Source organism: Rhipicephalus microplus, chromosome 2 (genome assembly GCF_043290135.1).
Source record: "Rhipicephalus microplus isolate Deutch F79 chromosome 2, USDA_Rmic, whole genome shotgun sequence".
Lineage (NCBI taxonomy): Eukaryota > Metazoa > Arthropoda > Arachnida > Ixodida > Ixodidae > Rhipicephalus > Rhipicephalus microplus.
This window is the reverse complement of record NC_134701.1, coordinates 91,664,882-91,680,911: the sequence shown is the minus strand read 5'-3', so window position 1 is coordinate 91,680,911 and position 16,030 is coordinate 91,664,882. Positions and strand designations below refer to the sequence as shown.

General features: G+C 45.1%; 1 protein-coding gene across 4 annotated transcripts in view; it reads right to left on the bottom strand.

Annotated features, from left to right (window-relative positions):
• The window catches only part of LOC119170801 (transient receptor potential cation channel subfamily M member-like 2), a 257,355-nt gene that overhangs the window by 50,507 nt on the left and 190,818 nt on the right, over positions 1 to 16,030 (bottom strand). For all 4 annotated transcript variants that reach the window (XM_075886642.1, XM_075886641.1, XM_075886640.1 and 1 more), the window contains exons 14-17: positions 13,500 to 13,643; positions 13,136 to 13,366; positions 10,843 to 11,017; positions 619 to 687 (exon numbers count right to left, since the gene is read on the bottom strand). In XM_075886642.1, the coding sequence (XP_075742757.1) occupies positions 619 to 687; positions 10,843 to 11,017; positions 13,136 to 13,366; positions 13,500 to 13,643 (619 nt within the window). The remainder of the gene's footprint in view (positions 1 to 618; positions 688 to 10,842; positions 11,018 to 13,135; positions 13,367 to 13,499; positions 13,644 to 16,030) is intronic.

The window sequence follows — 16,030 nt, the reverse complement described above, 5'->3', positions numbered from 1 at the left end:
TGCACTCATAGATTCAAATGAGACATCAAATTTTTTTAGCACAACGACTGGTGTGAGCCGTTGGTCGAGAAATACGTCATGTCGTGATGAATCAGGTATCTAAAAATAACATTGGCTCGGACCTATGCTAAATATAAATTATGCCGATGTGGCCCGAAATAAAGATAGTAGAAATGAAGGTATGTGCCTTACTTAGCCCTACACTGTTCTATCTCAATCCGTGAGTACTGTAAATTCATCAGAGAAACCTTCCATAGTGCTTCAAAACTACCTGGCCAAACAACTCCTTTTCTTGGGTGATGTGGCCACTCCCCTAATACAAATGGTTAAAGCCATAAAACCGCCCTGTGTAACACCCCCTTCGTCCCTATTTTATCTACAAGCAATGCAGCTGATGTATTGAGCTTCGGCACAAAGCCACACATTTTGCAGCTGGAAATCTGCATTGCCTACTTAATATATGCCAATTATTGAGCACTGATAGCTCAAAGCCCCCTCTACACTTCCCTCAGAGCTATTTTAATGGCACCCATACGCTTCAATGCCGCTGCTTTCATTCTTAAACAACAGCTCAGTAAAAGTAATCAGGCAATCATCAGCATGGCTAGCTGCACTTACATTCACTAATGCGGCATTCTTCCACAGATTGGTTGAGTGGTGCCTTCAAAGTGAAGCAGCGTGGATCCCCTGAAAATGAAGTAACAGAATTTCTGCATTTACTTCTCTCAAAAGAAAGGGACACAAATTTAAAGGGCTGCAAAACACTCAAGTTGAACTCTTAGAATGGCAGTAAACTGAGGTGCTTGGTGAGATCACTGTCTAATCGTTTGTTGCGTTGTCACAGTTGTAAATGCACACCGGAAATCAGTGAATGGACAGTTTTGTACAGTCATAAAAATGACAAAATGTGCTTTATGATTAAGTACTGGTCCATCATACATATTAGAGGCAATCTGCATGCATTTGTCCACCTTCAATTACTTTGCCCAAAAAATAAAACGCCTAAAACAGTTGTCTCTCACGTACATTCTGCGAGAATAGAGATCGCCTTTCCTTATGCTGCCTCATTTCGCAACTAGCATCTTGTGCCTGCCCCGAGCAGCTCAAGCGCTCTGAACCACTGTTAATGGCAACATGGTGCCCCTGGTGAGAACACCAGGTCTTTTAGCTTGATGCATGTCATGCATCGTCCTTTACCGGCATGCAAATGACTAGGCACGCCAGGGCACGGCATGCTAGCGCATGGCGCTCTACTACACCTGTCTTCATTGGCCGCTTGCGACAGCACCCTCGTAACAGAAGCTCGCTGCTGCCTGGTTCTTGCTCACCGCAAAATCTGCTAGTACACCTGCTATATGTGCAGTCATATGCGCTGTCTTGGCAGGCGACTTCTTGTTCGTGCACTTCTGTGATCCTCCTTTCTGTGATCCTCCTTTCTGTGGTAACTGTACATAGCACCACAGGCAAGCGTACTCAATCGGTCTCGTGGAGTTGCCCCATATGGCCTACAAACCCATGATTGTCGCACTTTTCTGCATCTTGGGTTAATATAAACCCGTGTCTGTTGACAACCTGCCTCTGGCGCCTTTGCTACATCACCTCAGAGAGTCGACAAACCCAGTGACAGCATCTATGTGGTTGGTAGCAGTTGAGTACATCGCATCCCTTCTTGGTCGCGCTTGTTTAGTGTAAGCTTTTCACAAACCTATCTCCACAACCTGCATGTGTGCTTGATTGTCAGGTGGTGCTGTCTTTTCTGAGCATGCACAGAAAAATATTGTGGCTGCCTTTTTTGTCACAGCGTGACCTTTTACTTGATAGACAGTGTTTGAACTGTCTCTTTTCTATTATGTCTGTGCTGGCATACATCGCTTTCTTACACAAAGATGGTTCGGTTGGTTGATTAGAATATAAGGTCTAACATCGGTTGGTTGGTTAGATTATGGAGTATGTCGTCCAATGTCCCAAAGGGACCAAGGCTAGGAGAGGGGTCGTAGCAGAGGGCCCCGGGTCACTTCTACCACCTGGGGTTTATTAATGTACACTGCCATCACACAGTATGCGAGACGTTTGTATTTTTCTTTCATTGAAATACAACAGCCATGAAATCAAACCTGTTTTTTTTTAATCAGCGGCCGAGCACTGTAACTTTTTGCAGCAGCTCTCTTCTACAGAGTTCAAAAGATTGGTACACTAGTTGATTAACATAACAGAGTACCAATATTTCGCTGCCTACTTGTATGTATGTAAGAAGTTTGCAGATTAGGTTGTCACAGTATAAATAATAGAACAAAGGCGAAATGTTTTTGCTCTAAAGTGAGCACATCAAACTTGTAAATGTATTGTCAGAATGATTAAACTATAAGGTTCAAGTTAAACACAAGACACCACATGTGCAAGCTGTTTCCTTGTTTTGTTCAGTTTATGCAAAATATTGTACATCTGCCGACCCTTTTTTACTGCTCCCAATGGTATTTCCCACCTTTCTAAAATTGCTCCTTGGGATTAGACTGAACTGCATTAATTAATTTTTAATTACAGGGGTGGAACAGGCTACATGGGTTTGTGAGCAGTCCTGGGAGCAGGCAAAAGTGCTTTTTCTAGCAGGCTTGGCACAGCCATAAGGATGTTTTGGAGCAGGTGTGGAGCAGCGAGAAGGGTTTTTTCGAGCAAGTTTAGTGTAGTAAGAACATTCAGTGCAGATATAGGCCCTTTCAAAGCCCTTCTGAAGCTGCATTTGTTCGATGCTGCATTTTTTAAACACTCAGGTAAATTGTGCAAGAGCCTTGATCATTATTGCAATAGAAATTATATGGACACGTCTGATGAGTTATGGACACACTGACGAGCTTGGCGCAGCAGAGATGGTTTAGCACCGGATGGCGCCTGCTTGGCGCACAATGGCGCGAATGGCACAGCTGTTCCACCCCTGTAATTAATTGACATACCACTTCGATTGTGCAAGAATCACATTCAGCTGCTGATAAAGAAGCTTTTTGTACTTTCTGCCACCTTTCTTCACATACCTACTGAACACTTTCCTGTCCACGAGAAAACAGGCCATTCTTGGGTAGTTAGTCTACAGTGTTGTGACCAACGCCAGAGCTGACGAGGGAGCGGCGCTCTTTTAATCCTCAAACAAGTAGCCGACCGGCCGGTTGCCTATGCCTGCCAGGTATTGTCCCTGCTAACCGGAGGGTGAGACGTCGTGTCACCACGACGCCGTAAGCCGTTCAAGAGAGGACGAATACAGCATCTTTCTCGGAAGAGACCGTGGCGGCCGTCGCAAATGGCCCCGCTAACTGAGCAAAAAGATCGGAGGACACTTTGATGTATGCTGCCAGGAGCTTGGGACGACCGCTCGACCAGTGGCACACACACGACGAAGAAGATCCCTGCTGGCGCCACTTTGCAGTGCAGTGATCACGACTCAAATTTGGACGTTCACATGGGCCGTGGATGCTCGTCCCCCCCACCTGTTGTGTGTGATTTGGGATTGGACAGTAGCATCTGCATGTTTCCCTGATCTAGGGATCTGGGGAGAACATACCCTTTAATATGAGCCACCCGGCTCATTCGAGAAGGCACCATGTAGAGGAATGCCAGATTCAAAAGCTCGCCATGTAAGAAAGAGCTCGTCATGTACGAGAGCTCACCTTGTATAAAATGTAATAAACCCTCTTCAAGCCTTTCTTCCTCCTGCCTCGACAACTTCATCCCGAACCTATGGTGCCTGCAATCCACGGTCGCAACAACTGGTTGGCAGCTTTGGGATACAACTCAGCAACGGAGAACGACATGAACCGGAGGTCAGCCGAAAGCCCCGGAATTTAGCGAGATATGAAGCTACAAGTGTGTTATATCCGGTGTTGTCGTCGGCCCATAGACGTACACGTTGGTCGCGGTAGTCCAAAAAGCTCAGACAGCCTCGAACGGTTAAAAACAAGTTTATTCCTATTCGGATGGAGGCGGCGGCCGAACTGCCGGGGGAAACGACGGTGGCTCGTTTGCGCCGAGCGGGGAAAGGGGAGGAGTCAACATCTGGAAGCAGTTTCAGCCTCCGGTCCTTCGCAGGTTCGGAGGCTCGCTCGTGACACAGGGGTGCTTGGAACACAACAAAGTGACAGTAAGAGTCGGCCCACAGGAAGCAGCTGGCTCGAGACATGGATCACGTATGGGTGAGTGCTTGGCTTTTCCTTTGAGTGAACCAGGTTCTAAAAGAGGGTAAATTTTAGAACTGGTAGTTAACTTTGCCGAAAGACTCAATTTCACCGTTTCGGGAAGTTATTTTTGGAAGTAGCGAGCATTCAGTACAATCATGGACTTACGAAAGCTGCAGAAGCCGGACTTGTTGCTGTAGTGTGAAGAATTAGGGATCAATACAAAGGTTTTGGCACGAAAACCCATAATCATTCAAGTGATTAATGATTTGGGGGCTGATGATGAGGAGCTCTGTGAAGCACGGGACCTCATCAGTCACAAAAAGAGACGGGAGAAAAAAGAGAAAGAGAGGCAGATTTGAGAGTCATTGGTGCACGGTTTTAGCATAAAACCTATGTAATTGCTTTTGAGGTGTTATTACGTAGGACTATTTTTCTGTTGTACACGGTTTGATTGAGAATCTAGACAAACTGTGAGGGATTAAGCGTTTTGTTTAGTAGTGCCGTGTATCTTGCAACGCTGTAAGAATTAGAGTTATTAAAAAGCTCAGGTGAGCCCAGTGCATTTTTTACTCAGAAGCATTCGCATAAGCAGGTAACTTTAACCAAATGAACTTTCTAGAAAGCAGTGTTTGTCTCTATGTTTTGTTGGTGGTCTTTGAAGACGATTGATCAGGTGATCATATGAGCGGAACAGTAAGCTTTTTTCTGATGTTCAGCAAACGAAGACTATTCTGGCTACAGCGTAGGCCAAAGTTTCAGGAAAGATAAATGGCTTACTGTATCAGTAGTAGACAATTATTGGCGGCTGTGAACAAAGATGGACGTTTGGACAATTTTTGGCGCTCACTGAACCCGAGTTCTGGACCATTGCTCTCAGCAGGACAGAACCGGTGAAAGTGGTCAGCGACGAAAAGAAGGAAGCTGGTTCCTTGAGCCGAGAAACAGTACAGATCAGTTGTTCACTTTTGAAAGCTCCAGATTACGATTGAGTTATTGACATGCGAGAAATCAAGGCCTATAGTGCCGTTCTGTGTTGGGACGACAGTGGTAACGAGCAAAGCTGCGCTTTACTTGAGCCAGAAATTGGGCTCTCATGAGATAACGTACTGCACTTCATGACAGGAGAGCACTTGCATTGTGTAGGCCATTCATTAGTTGCATTTTTATCTCAGAGGGGCTAACTTTAAAGTAGAGACAGACCATTTTCTCCTTGCCACTGCAAACCGTGACATCGAAGAAGAGTCGTCTTTTGAGGTGGAGTTTGGTTCTTCAGAAAATATCAGTTTGACATTAAGTATAAGAAGGGAAATTTGAATGGAAATGCTGACGCGCTCAGCCCCTCTTTCTAAGCAATCTAGGGGTGCTCTTGATGTATTAAAATTGATATTTTAGTTTTTTTTCATGCATCTTATTATGTGAATGTGTAAGGTAGCACGTCTGGTTTCGCAGCGCAAATGAGTTTTGAGAGTTTTGAGGGTGAGCTTTTTGTTAAAGCTAGTAAAGAAAATTGGTTTGCCATTCCTCTTTTAGCATGGTTTGTTCGAAGGGGGCCGAATGCTTGCCTGTGCATGTTGCCGAGTTTCAAGGACGCTGTGGAAGTTTTCGGCAATTACTCAGACAATGGGACAAGTCAAGGCGAGTTCCTGGCATTCAACTACGAACCTTTTCGTCGTCCCAGCGAGCAGCAGCGGTGACTGCTGCCCACCGTGACTCATCTGGCGAGGGGGAAGCTGTTATGACCATCGTCAGTAGGCGCCATGCTGTCGCTGAGAAACGTAGCTGGGCAGCGCTTCCACGCCTGAAACCCCACTTCTTTCGGAACCAGCATCCAGCGGTGGGGAGTGACAAAGAAATTAGAAGACAGTTTGTGAGCCAATTTTGCTAGAAGCAATTCCTCCGGGCCGGCTTGTTTAGCAAGACGGCGAAGCAGACCGACCGCACAGGTCATGTCTCCACGATTCAAGTGTCTACTCCTTGGCTGCCCTTCCAAGGAAAGGCTGAAGAAGCAACCCAACCGTCAAATTGTTCCGGGAGAGAACCCATTTCCTCTTTCCTCAGAGCATTGCGTCAAGAGGTGCAATGACTATTCGGCGGACCGTGTATACTGACTGATGCCCTGTGGGCGGTGTCTTGTGTGTGTGATTGGCGTTCCACAATCAAGGAGGAGGAGCCTAACAGGGTTTAGAACGACGCTGCTAAGTGCGGGACATTGCTCTGAACCATGTAACGATTCAACCACCACGCTCATGGTTTGTGATACCCTTAAAATTATGCTGTAAATAAGTGTAAATAGTGCCATAAACCTGTTTGTTTTTCATATCTCCATATTGTCAGCGTTTGTTTCTTCACCCGAAGCTGTGCCTCGTTACCACAAGAGACCGGGTCCAACGTAACCCTGACGTTCCGGCAGCCCATGTCAGCGGGGCAGCGTCGGGTAGACCCCTGTCTGCAACAACTGGTGATCAGCGCTGGGATCCCGAACAACAGTCGCCGACCGCTCATTCGGACACCGAAAACTCCGACATCTTCGTGGCACCGCCACTCGCCCCCTTGATCCTAATGCAAACTCACGACTGAACATTCGGACGCCCCACTGTGCGTCATTCGGTTATTCAAACTTCGTGCGACTTACTGGATGCGTTGCCGTACGCCATTACACGCTGACGGTGACGTTAACGTTTCCTAGGTTGCCAGCACTGATATGCTGCATTGCTATGGATGAACGTCGGGCCAGTGCCAAAATGCACGCATAAATCCCCATTGCCGATCTCGAAGGCTATGTGTGGCGACACTTTTTTATTTTAGTCAGTCGAGCAACCAAGCCAAGCCATCTACAGAGCCTGTTCGCTGTGGCGTTTGGCGTGTGTCAGCGTGTCAGTGGTGTCAGTCAGTTGCTTCTGCGGCTAGGTCTGGTTCGTCTTGTTCTCTGTATTCTCCCTCTCTTGCGTGTTCCGTGGCGTGCTGAAATGGCTCTGATGCCACCCGTTGCTGTGCCGTCGGGAGTGAAGAAATGCAGCCAACGTGGGAGCTACAAGACGCTCACGATAGCGAAGAAAGCAGAGATAATTCGCCAGGCAGAAGGCGGTCGACCTCAGTCTGATTTTGCTCGAGAATTTTCTATTTCCAAGCAAACCGTCTCAGACTACCTCAAGCAGAAGGCTAAGATCCTGGAGGCAGCTTAGAAAGCGTCTGCGAGTATGCAGAAAAATTTCCGGGAGCAGCCACCCACAGCTTGAAGAGGCGCTGAACATACAGTTGAGTGCCATGGTGGCTAGGAAAATACCCGTGTCTGGCGATCTGCTGAGACAGAGAGCAGACACACTCGCCTTGCGCATGGGTATTGCCGGCTGCAGGTTCAGTGACGGCTGGTTGTGCAACTTTAAGAAAAGGTACGGCCCGGCCTTCAAGTAAATGCGCGACGGGAGTGCATGGTTCCACGACCAAACACTCGTGACCAACTACCGCGCCGACAAGCTGTGCGCACTGCTGTGCCAGTATCCACCAGAAAACGCCTTTCATTGTGATGAGACGGGACTTTTCTATAAGATGCTCCCTGACAAGACGCTAGCTTTGTCTGAAGAACGTTGTCATGGGGGGAAGCATAGCAAGGAGCGACTGACAGTTATAGTAGGAGGCAACATGATGGGAACAGAGAAACTTCGCTCCTCGTGATAGGAAAATCAAAGAATCCGAGATGTTTTAAAGGCATCAAACCACTCCCTGTGTGGTATGACGTAAATTCAAAGGCGTGAATTACGCCAAACCTCTTCAAACAGTACCTTTGCAAGTTCGACCGCTGGTACGAACAGCAAAATCTCAAGGTGCTGATGTTCGTCGACAACTACAGTGCCCATGGGCATATCGACAACTTGGAGGCTATGACAGTGGAGTTTTTGTCGTCTAACATGACAAGCGTGTTGCAGCACATGGACCAGGGCGTGATCAAAAACTTGAAAGTTCGTTACTGGTCGCGCCTCCTAGATTGCATGCTGTTATGCGTTGACAGCAACAAAAACTATGTCGTGGATGTTCTGGCGGTGATCAGCATGTTGTCCGATGCCTGGAAGTCAGTGACTCGGGAAAAAATCCAAAACTGCTTCCACTACACAGTGTTTATGACTGGTACTGAGGAGGACAGTGCCACAGACCAGAACCCCGTGGTTGAGAGTCCGCCTACCGCAGCATCGGACATTTTGAACGACCTCTGTGCTAGCGGGGTTGATGTGGGGGCGGGTACGTTTGAAGAGTTCACCAACTTCGACACTGCCGTTTTGCCTTGCACAAAGTTGGACGATGACGACATCGTCCGTCAGGTCTGCGAGCCGGCGCTGGAGGACAGTGACTTCGACGATGACGCGCCACCCGCACCACAACCATTAAATGTGGACTTAGCGCAGGCCATATCGATGCTGTTGTCTGTCTACAGCGACGGCCAGACAATCACAGAGGTACAGGCGGACGTGGTTGCGCGTAAGCGTGCGTGTGTGCAGACGCGCATAGACAGCTTTTTCGTGTGATCGAGCCTATAAAAGTGCTTTTTTTCGAGTGAATCCGTTTTTTCAAACTCCCGATTATTCGAACTTTTCGGCGGTTCCCGACGAGTCCGAATAAATGGTCGACGACTGTAGTAAAGAATATTTCTACTGCCCTGCAAAATTATTATTACTGTGATATATGGTACAAATCTGTAGAACAAAAAATGCAATTTCTAATATGGTACTATATTTAATGTAAATATTACTAAAGTATTTTGCTAAAAAAAATTCACAAAAAAAATTTCACAAAAATGAGAACTCTTTATAAGTACTGTACACGAATGCTTCTTTGCACCAGCTGAACACAAAAAAAAAAATTCAAAATATTCATTTTAACCGAAAGTGTCCTATCCATACCCCTGAAAATATCAGCATTCCACCTGCAACTACTAATTAAACACGAAATAAAACATAGTAGCTACACTGCCACCACACAATGCTGTTATGTGATGCAGTGAAGCACAAGTTTGCACAGCATGTCTTACAGAAAGCGTAGGTTGTTTGTTCTATTTTCGACTGAAGAGTATGCATTCATGCATATTATTTATTTGCATTTCACATCTTGGTGGTCGTTTTGCAGCTAAATAACAGCTCAAATAAACCGACAAAATGTTGTTTGAGCTGCGGAGCGCAATGCCAAAATCTGCTCACGGTCAGCCTCTTGTACTTAACTCCCTTCCTCGAGCCTCCAGCGGCAGGCAACCTTGCCCAATCGATGTTGACACTCTGCACGTAAGAGCTGTGACCTTAGAACATGCCGGATATCTTCAGAATGGAGCGTGGCAGCAACAACTCGGTTTCAAGCAAACGACAGTAACCAGCAGATACCTGTTCACGCTCCGCCACTGTTCGACACAGTATCACTATCTGTGCAGATGTCTAATGAATCAAAATCATCTTCAGAGTCTTCACTACTACCATCATCAAAAACTAATGAATTATACTCGTCAGAATCGGTGAAATTTGCCATTTCTAGGAGGCTGGTGTGTGCGATGCCGACCCCGACACTGAAGCTACAAACGTTCAACCCTCTCAACTTAAAAGGCACTTCAAAGCTCCCTCAGCAGCAGGAAAAGTGAACGAAAAAGCGAAACCAGAAAAATAAACCAGGAAAATCATTGTTGTTCTATGCATAACATTAGCTATTCATAAGTGCTTTCAAAGCAGCAAAATACAATGTTAAAAATCATTGACAGCAGACTATCAGGAGGTATAGATGCACACAGAAAAGTGTAAATGCAGAAATAAAATTTAACTGACTTAAAATTCATCAAAATAACAGTATACGATTGGTGAATCATTGGTGAAGTTCATTTCTCTGTAAAACGCAACTAAAAAGCACAGGGGACATTATTTTTTTTTTGCCATAGTGTAATGAGTTTCACTTAAACTGAAAAAAATTAAAGTGGACAAAATCATCTTTTCCATTGGTTGATGGTTGTGGGTTCGAATCCAAACAACAAAAAGAGTGATTATTAATCCAATTTAATTCTTTTAACCTAACCCTAACCCGCTTCCCTTCCAGAGAAGGGAAGCGGGTTAGGGGGAGACAGAAGATTAGGTGGGCAGATGAGATTAAGAAGTTTGCGGGTATAAATTGGCAGCAGCAAGCACAGGACCGGGTTAACTGGCGGAACATGGGACAGGCCTTTGTCCTGCAGTGGACGTAGTCAGGCTGATGATGAATTCTTTTCAACTAATGTGAAACTCATTACAGTGTAGCTGTAAAAGAAGCTAAACAAATATTGCCCCCTATAATAGATGAAGCCAAAAGAGGGTGGGGAGAGGCATTCACCCTCCTCCCCCAATATTTTTTAATTTCACATGTGTATTATTTTTGTGCACACACACACGCACGCGCGCACGCACATGAACATACATGAAGTATAGTTCAGCCTCTCTCCCCCCCTGCCCCACTCAACCTTGAAAATAATATTCTGGCTATGTTCCTGTTGCTTGTGCTAATTCTGCAAGTTTTCCTAAAGATCAGCAGTACGAGCAGATTCATTTCATAATATTTTGGTCCTTGCACAAGAAACCTGCATCATTGTGAGTCTTCACAAATGCACAACTCTAGATACTGCTGTGGAGCATGCGTTCACAACACATCAGCACTGTTGGCCGTGGATGCGCCGTCTACTGACCTTCGAGGTCGGCGATGGGTGTAAGGAAGAGGGAGAACCATGCACGATGGAAGGTCCTCCTGAGGAGCTCCAGGTTGAATGGGTAGTCCGGGTAGAGCAGCGCATGCGCCACAATGCCTCCACTGATGATCACCAGTAGTGCCATGCGCATGAAGTTCACAAAGTCCTCGGCCACCTGAACGAAAGCCGGCCACAATGCGAGTTGCAGCTTTGTAAAGCATAAGTGTCCTCAAAGCATGCATGACTGAATAGTTATTCAGTTCAATGCTTTTAATGAAAGTCAAGCGCTATCAGGAAGAAATGCTCAAATGAATTCTATGTGCCATAGCTGACCAAGGTCTACTAAAGAGGAGACGGAGAGAGAGAAAAATAGATGAAAAGTAAAAAGACTGTATATGGGTTATAGTTAAGGCTCATTCCCACCTGCAACTAGCACCGCTTGCGCGACCATTTGTAAATGGCAACAAAGGAGTGGCTCAAAAGAACCGATGTTCACAATAGCTCGTGCCTTCACCACATGGACTTCACATTTGCTTGCACTGCCATGGCCTCGTGAAATAAGCTGGTATCCTGCTTTTGCGCATCCTATTGGTTTGGATATCTGTGACTACAGAGACGAGAGTGAAAAATCAAGCATCGAGCGACCGAGCCAAGGCAGCAACTTTTCAACTAAAATGGCGTTCAGCGATCACTTAGGATCAGTTTGTGACTACTAACTTCGTTGCGTGACTGGTGATAGCCATACGCGTCAATGAACCTTTACAGTGGAAGGAACATGTAGAGTTCTAGCAGGAACCTGTAGTTTTATTAATTGTGCAATTGAAACATTCTCCATGCATCTCACGAGTGCAGCTTGTTTGCACATTCAATGCTACATGATATTGTTTCTCTTTATTTAGCTGTACATGCCATGTAATACCGTAGTCGCACAATTGTCAGTCGACACCAATGTAGGTTGACCCGCCTAAAATCACTCGACAAAAAAAAGCTCTAGTTTTGGTTTTGATTCTAAGTTGACCCCCCAACATAATATCTCGAATTTAAATAAAATGGGCCAACCTACATTCTACCAGCTACCTGCTGATAAAAAAAAACAGTTACTTGCTGCTAATAAAATTTAAAAATCCTGATAACAAAACAGTTACAGGCGCCACATATTTCTTCACTTTTGTAAACTAAGTACCATTGGTTATTTCACTTGGGAAGTTTTGGGACTGCGTGGAAATTTTCAAAACGTTGAATAACGCAATGCGTATTCACTGGCGGGCACTCACAATGTACGAGTTTGAGCTGTCTGGATCATCAATAGAGCACCTACTCAATTCATTGTCATTGTTTTCTTCACTTCCAGGCACAAGGCACAAGGTAAATATCTGTACTCAAATCATCATCACTCAAACAAGATGATGACAACGAATAGCTTCTTTTTCGTGTTCACAGACCAGTTATGCATGAGTCGCCGCCACCACAGGCCCTCTTTTCGTACAAAAACCTTGCTCCTGCCACAGGAGAAAATTAAATCTTCTAGCAAATACTGCCATTTAGTGGATGACAAGCAACCTAGGTGAAAATTTCCAACTGGGGATATAAATGGTTCCTATTGGGATTAACTGGTGCCAGTTGCAGGCCACCTGGTTTCCGCTGAGAATCAACTGGAAACAGTTGATCCCTGTTGCCAGTGGTTCCAGTTAGTAGCTGGTCCCAGTTACAGCTCAAATGGCTTCATCTGGGAACAGTTGGTCACAGTTGCAAGTGGTTCCAGTTAGCAGCTGATCCCAGTTACATCTGAACTGGCAACGGAGACCATCACCAGTTGAACTGGAAGTTGCTGGTCCCTGTTATGTACTAACTGGAAGTACGACATATGTTCTGATGGTACGCTTATTCACAGTGAAAGAAGAAAAAAGTCGAACTCGATTGTGTATGATGTAGAATTGTTGCACTTGAACAAATGGGCTTTCTCCGAGAGTTTATATTTTTTCTGTCCATACACATGAAAGTGTACAGCTATGAAGCCAATAGAGTGCCAATAAATTAATACACTAATAAACAAACAAAGGTTCTATAGACTAGCATGCCACGTATAGTGCAACATAACACATACAAAGTGCCGTATTTGCGGTATTATGTATGCATTATATTGTTTTGTATGTGTTACATGTTACACTATACCAACAGACCAATATAATCAATAATTTGATAGGCTATTAGTTTTTCTGTGGGTGACATTAAGGAAATTAACAAGGTCTTACACAAGGTAGAGTAAAGAAGGAAACGAGGAGGATGTACGCACCATGAGGCGCACTTTGTAGAGCAGCGGGCCCAGTGTAGGCGAGATGGGCAGGTAGATGACAATCTGCCGGTAGTAGAACCCGAGCAGCGCTGCACACAGCACCACTTTGACACTGTATGGGCTGAAAAAGGGTGTTGGGCCCAACACACGAGCCACCACATACACGGCCACAAAGGCCGCAATGAGCAGCACCTCCACGCATCGAAGGAACAAGGGCACGTCGTGGTATCTCTGCACAGGGAGTGAAAGAAAGCTGGGTCAGTTGGCATTAATTCAGTATAAGACGAACTGAAGACACAGAACAGCATGAAAGGCAAGAACCCAAACAAGTGATCGTTTGCGGCTGGCAAGGTTGCATCCATACCTTGTGCAGAACGTACGTCCTCCTTGCTGACTCAAGGGCAATGAGCGCTGTCCAAGCACACACAGCCATGTCTACATACCGATTGCCACACGAGGGCAACAGCACGGCCACACTGAACAGTGCCAGGTACACAATGTAGAAGATCTGCACAACAGGAAATCCAAACAAAAGTTTTCCTTGTGCACAATGCTATCCATGAAAAAAATTAAGCCTTTTACATCTTTAGTCAGAATAGGTCGAACCCTGAATTTGCCTCCTTCCACTAGAGAATGGTCAAGACACCAATAGCCCTCAATGAATTTTACTCTCAAACTAAGCTGCAACTGCTTATGTACAATGCCTGGTTGGCTGTGTGGATCAGTTACATAGGCTACAAGTTTCTAGTTCATGGACATAAGAGATGATGCCTCCACTGCAGCTCAGACTATCTTGTAATTTCCTAGCCCAGAAACACACAACATATATAAAAGGGCAGGAACACAAAATATTTGTCCATGTGTGCCTTTCTTGTCACCTGTTATATCAGGGTGCAATTGACAGCTGCACTCTACAGTGAAGTAAAGCTGAGTAAAAAAAATCTTAATAACATTGTTTATGACTATTACAGGCAGTATGTCAGATTTAAAATTCTCTCTTGAAAAGAACTAATCCTAAAGCAATGTCAATAACAGGAGTCATCCTTCTATGATTTTTCTTTTTCTAAGGCTGATAGTTCAACACAATTTATGACAGGCCAACCCGTTCCTACTGAACACTCCTTTATCATCTCACCACAGGTACTAGCTTGAGATTTAGAAAAATGCTTACTTTTGAAATCCACAGGGGACCACAGCCCAGTGCAATGGGGAAAAAAGGATAGGGGGTGAAAGAACAACACCAAGTTGGGGTACCCCTCTCCTCATTAAAAAAATCTGTGAGAGCCCAGTGGTGCTGGGAACCAAACCAAGTGCCTCTGGTGTTGGAGATGAACATTGTACCACTTGACCCCTGCTGTGATTTCCCACTTCATGACTCAGTTCATCATTACCCTGCACTTCTCCTTCACACTTGCCTATGTAAACAGACTGTTTTCTTCCTTCACCACCATATTTTCACCATCTCATCCTCCTTCAGGAAACTCTTTTATTTTATTTTTTATTTTATTTACACGTACTTTACAGGCTGTCACAAACGAGCTCTCCGAAAAGCGCGCCGCCGAATTCTAGTGACAATAACGATACGAAGCGCAGAGAGGCGCCTCAGGGTCAACGATTGATTGATTTGTGGGGTTTAACGTCCCAAAACTACCATACGATTATGAGAGACGCCATAGTGGAGGGCTCTGGAAATTTAGACCACCTGGGGTTCTTTAACGTGCACCCAAATCTGATCACACGGGCCTACAACATTTCCGCCTCCGTCGGAAATGCAGCCGCCGCAGCAGGGATTCGATCCCGCGACCTGCGTGTCAGCAGCTGAGTACCTTAGCCACTAGACCACCACGGCGGGACTCAAGGTCAACGATAAAGAAGAAAACAAACAACCAAAGGCTCCCCGGGCGCCCGGAGCTTCACACATACTTCGCACAACAAGGAAAAAAGAAACAAAAAGTTTTCGTGACGCGATACGGCTCAATGTATAATGTGATGATCGTGCATATTTGTTACGATGAATACTGAAAGGTTACGAGTTGTCTAAATTTATCCTTATCTGCTTGTGCAACAGTGTCATTTGAAAGCGAATTCTATAGGCGAATGGCTCGTGGTAAAGCCGAGAGATTAAATGCGTGAGTGTTTCCATAGATGCGACTGTGAAGTCGCATCTATGGAAACACTCACGCATTTAATCTCTCGGCATTTAATCATTTAATCTCTCGGCATTTAATCTCACGCATTTAATCTCTCAAAAGTCGCATCTATGGAAACACTCACGCAACGACTTCCATAGATGCGACTGTGAAGTCGCATCTATGGAAGTCGTTGTGAAGACGTGATGTGCAGGACGCGCACACCAATAGTAAGTCTGATGCCTTTTTTTTTTTTGGTAAACATATCTATGGAGTAACAACAAGAGTGCCATGTCACGAAGATTACTTAGAGTTTAAAGGGAAAGGTTGAGTTTTCTCTGCGTTAGCTTGACTGATAGTTGTAATTGCGGGAAATGAATCCACAAGCTTGATTTTGGACAGCTTCTAACAAGCGGATAAGGTATTCTTGATAAGGAGACCATATGGGAGATGTGAATTCAAGCTGCGGATGTACAAACGTTAGAAACGCGAGTTCGCGAATGTCAGGTGGGCAGTTACTCAAGTTGCGGCGAATATACCCGAGGAATTTGGAAGCTTGTGCACATATGGTTGTGATATAAAAAGGTTCAGGAAAGGCTTGGTGTAAGATTAACGCCTAGATATTTGTACACTAATGCCTGATATACTAAGTTTAAATTTATGTAATACGAAAAGCTATGAATTGAATTTTTATGCAAGAATGACATTATTTTACATTTAGATATGAGTTGAGTATCATTTTCCAGGCGTCACACCATTTGGTAAC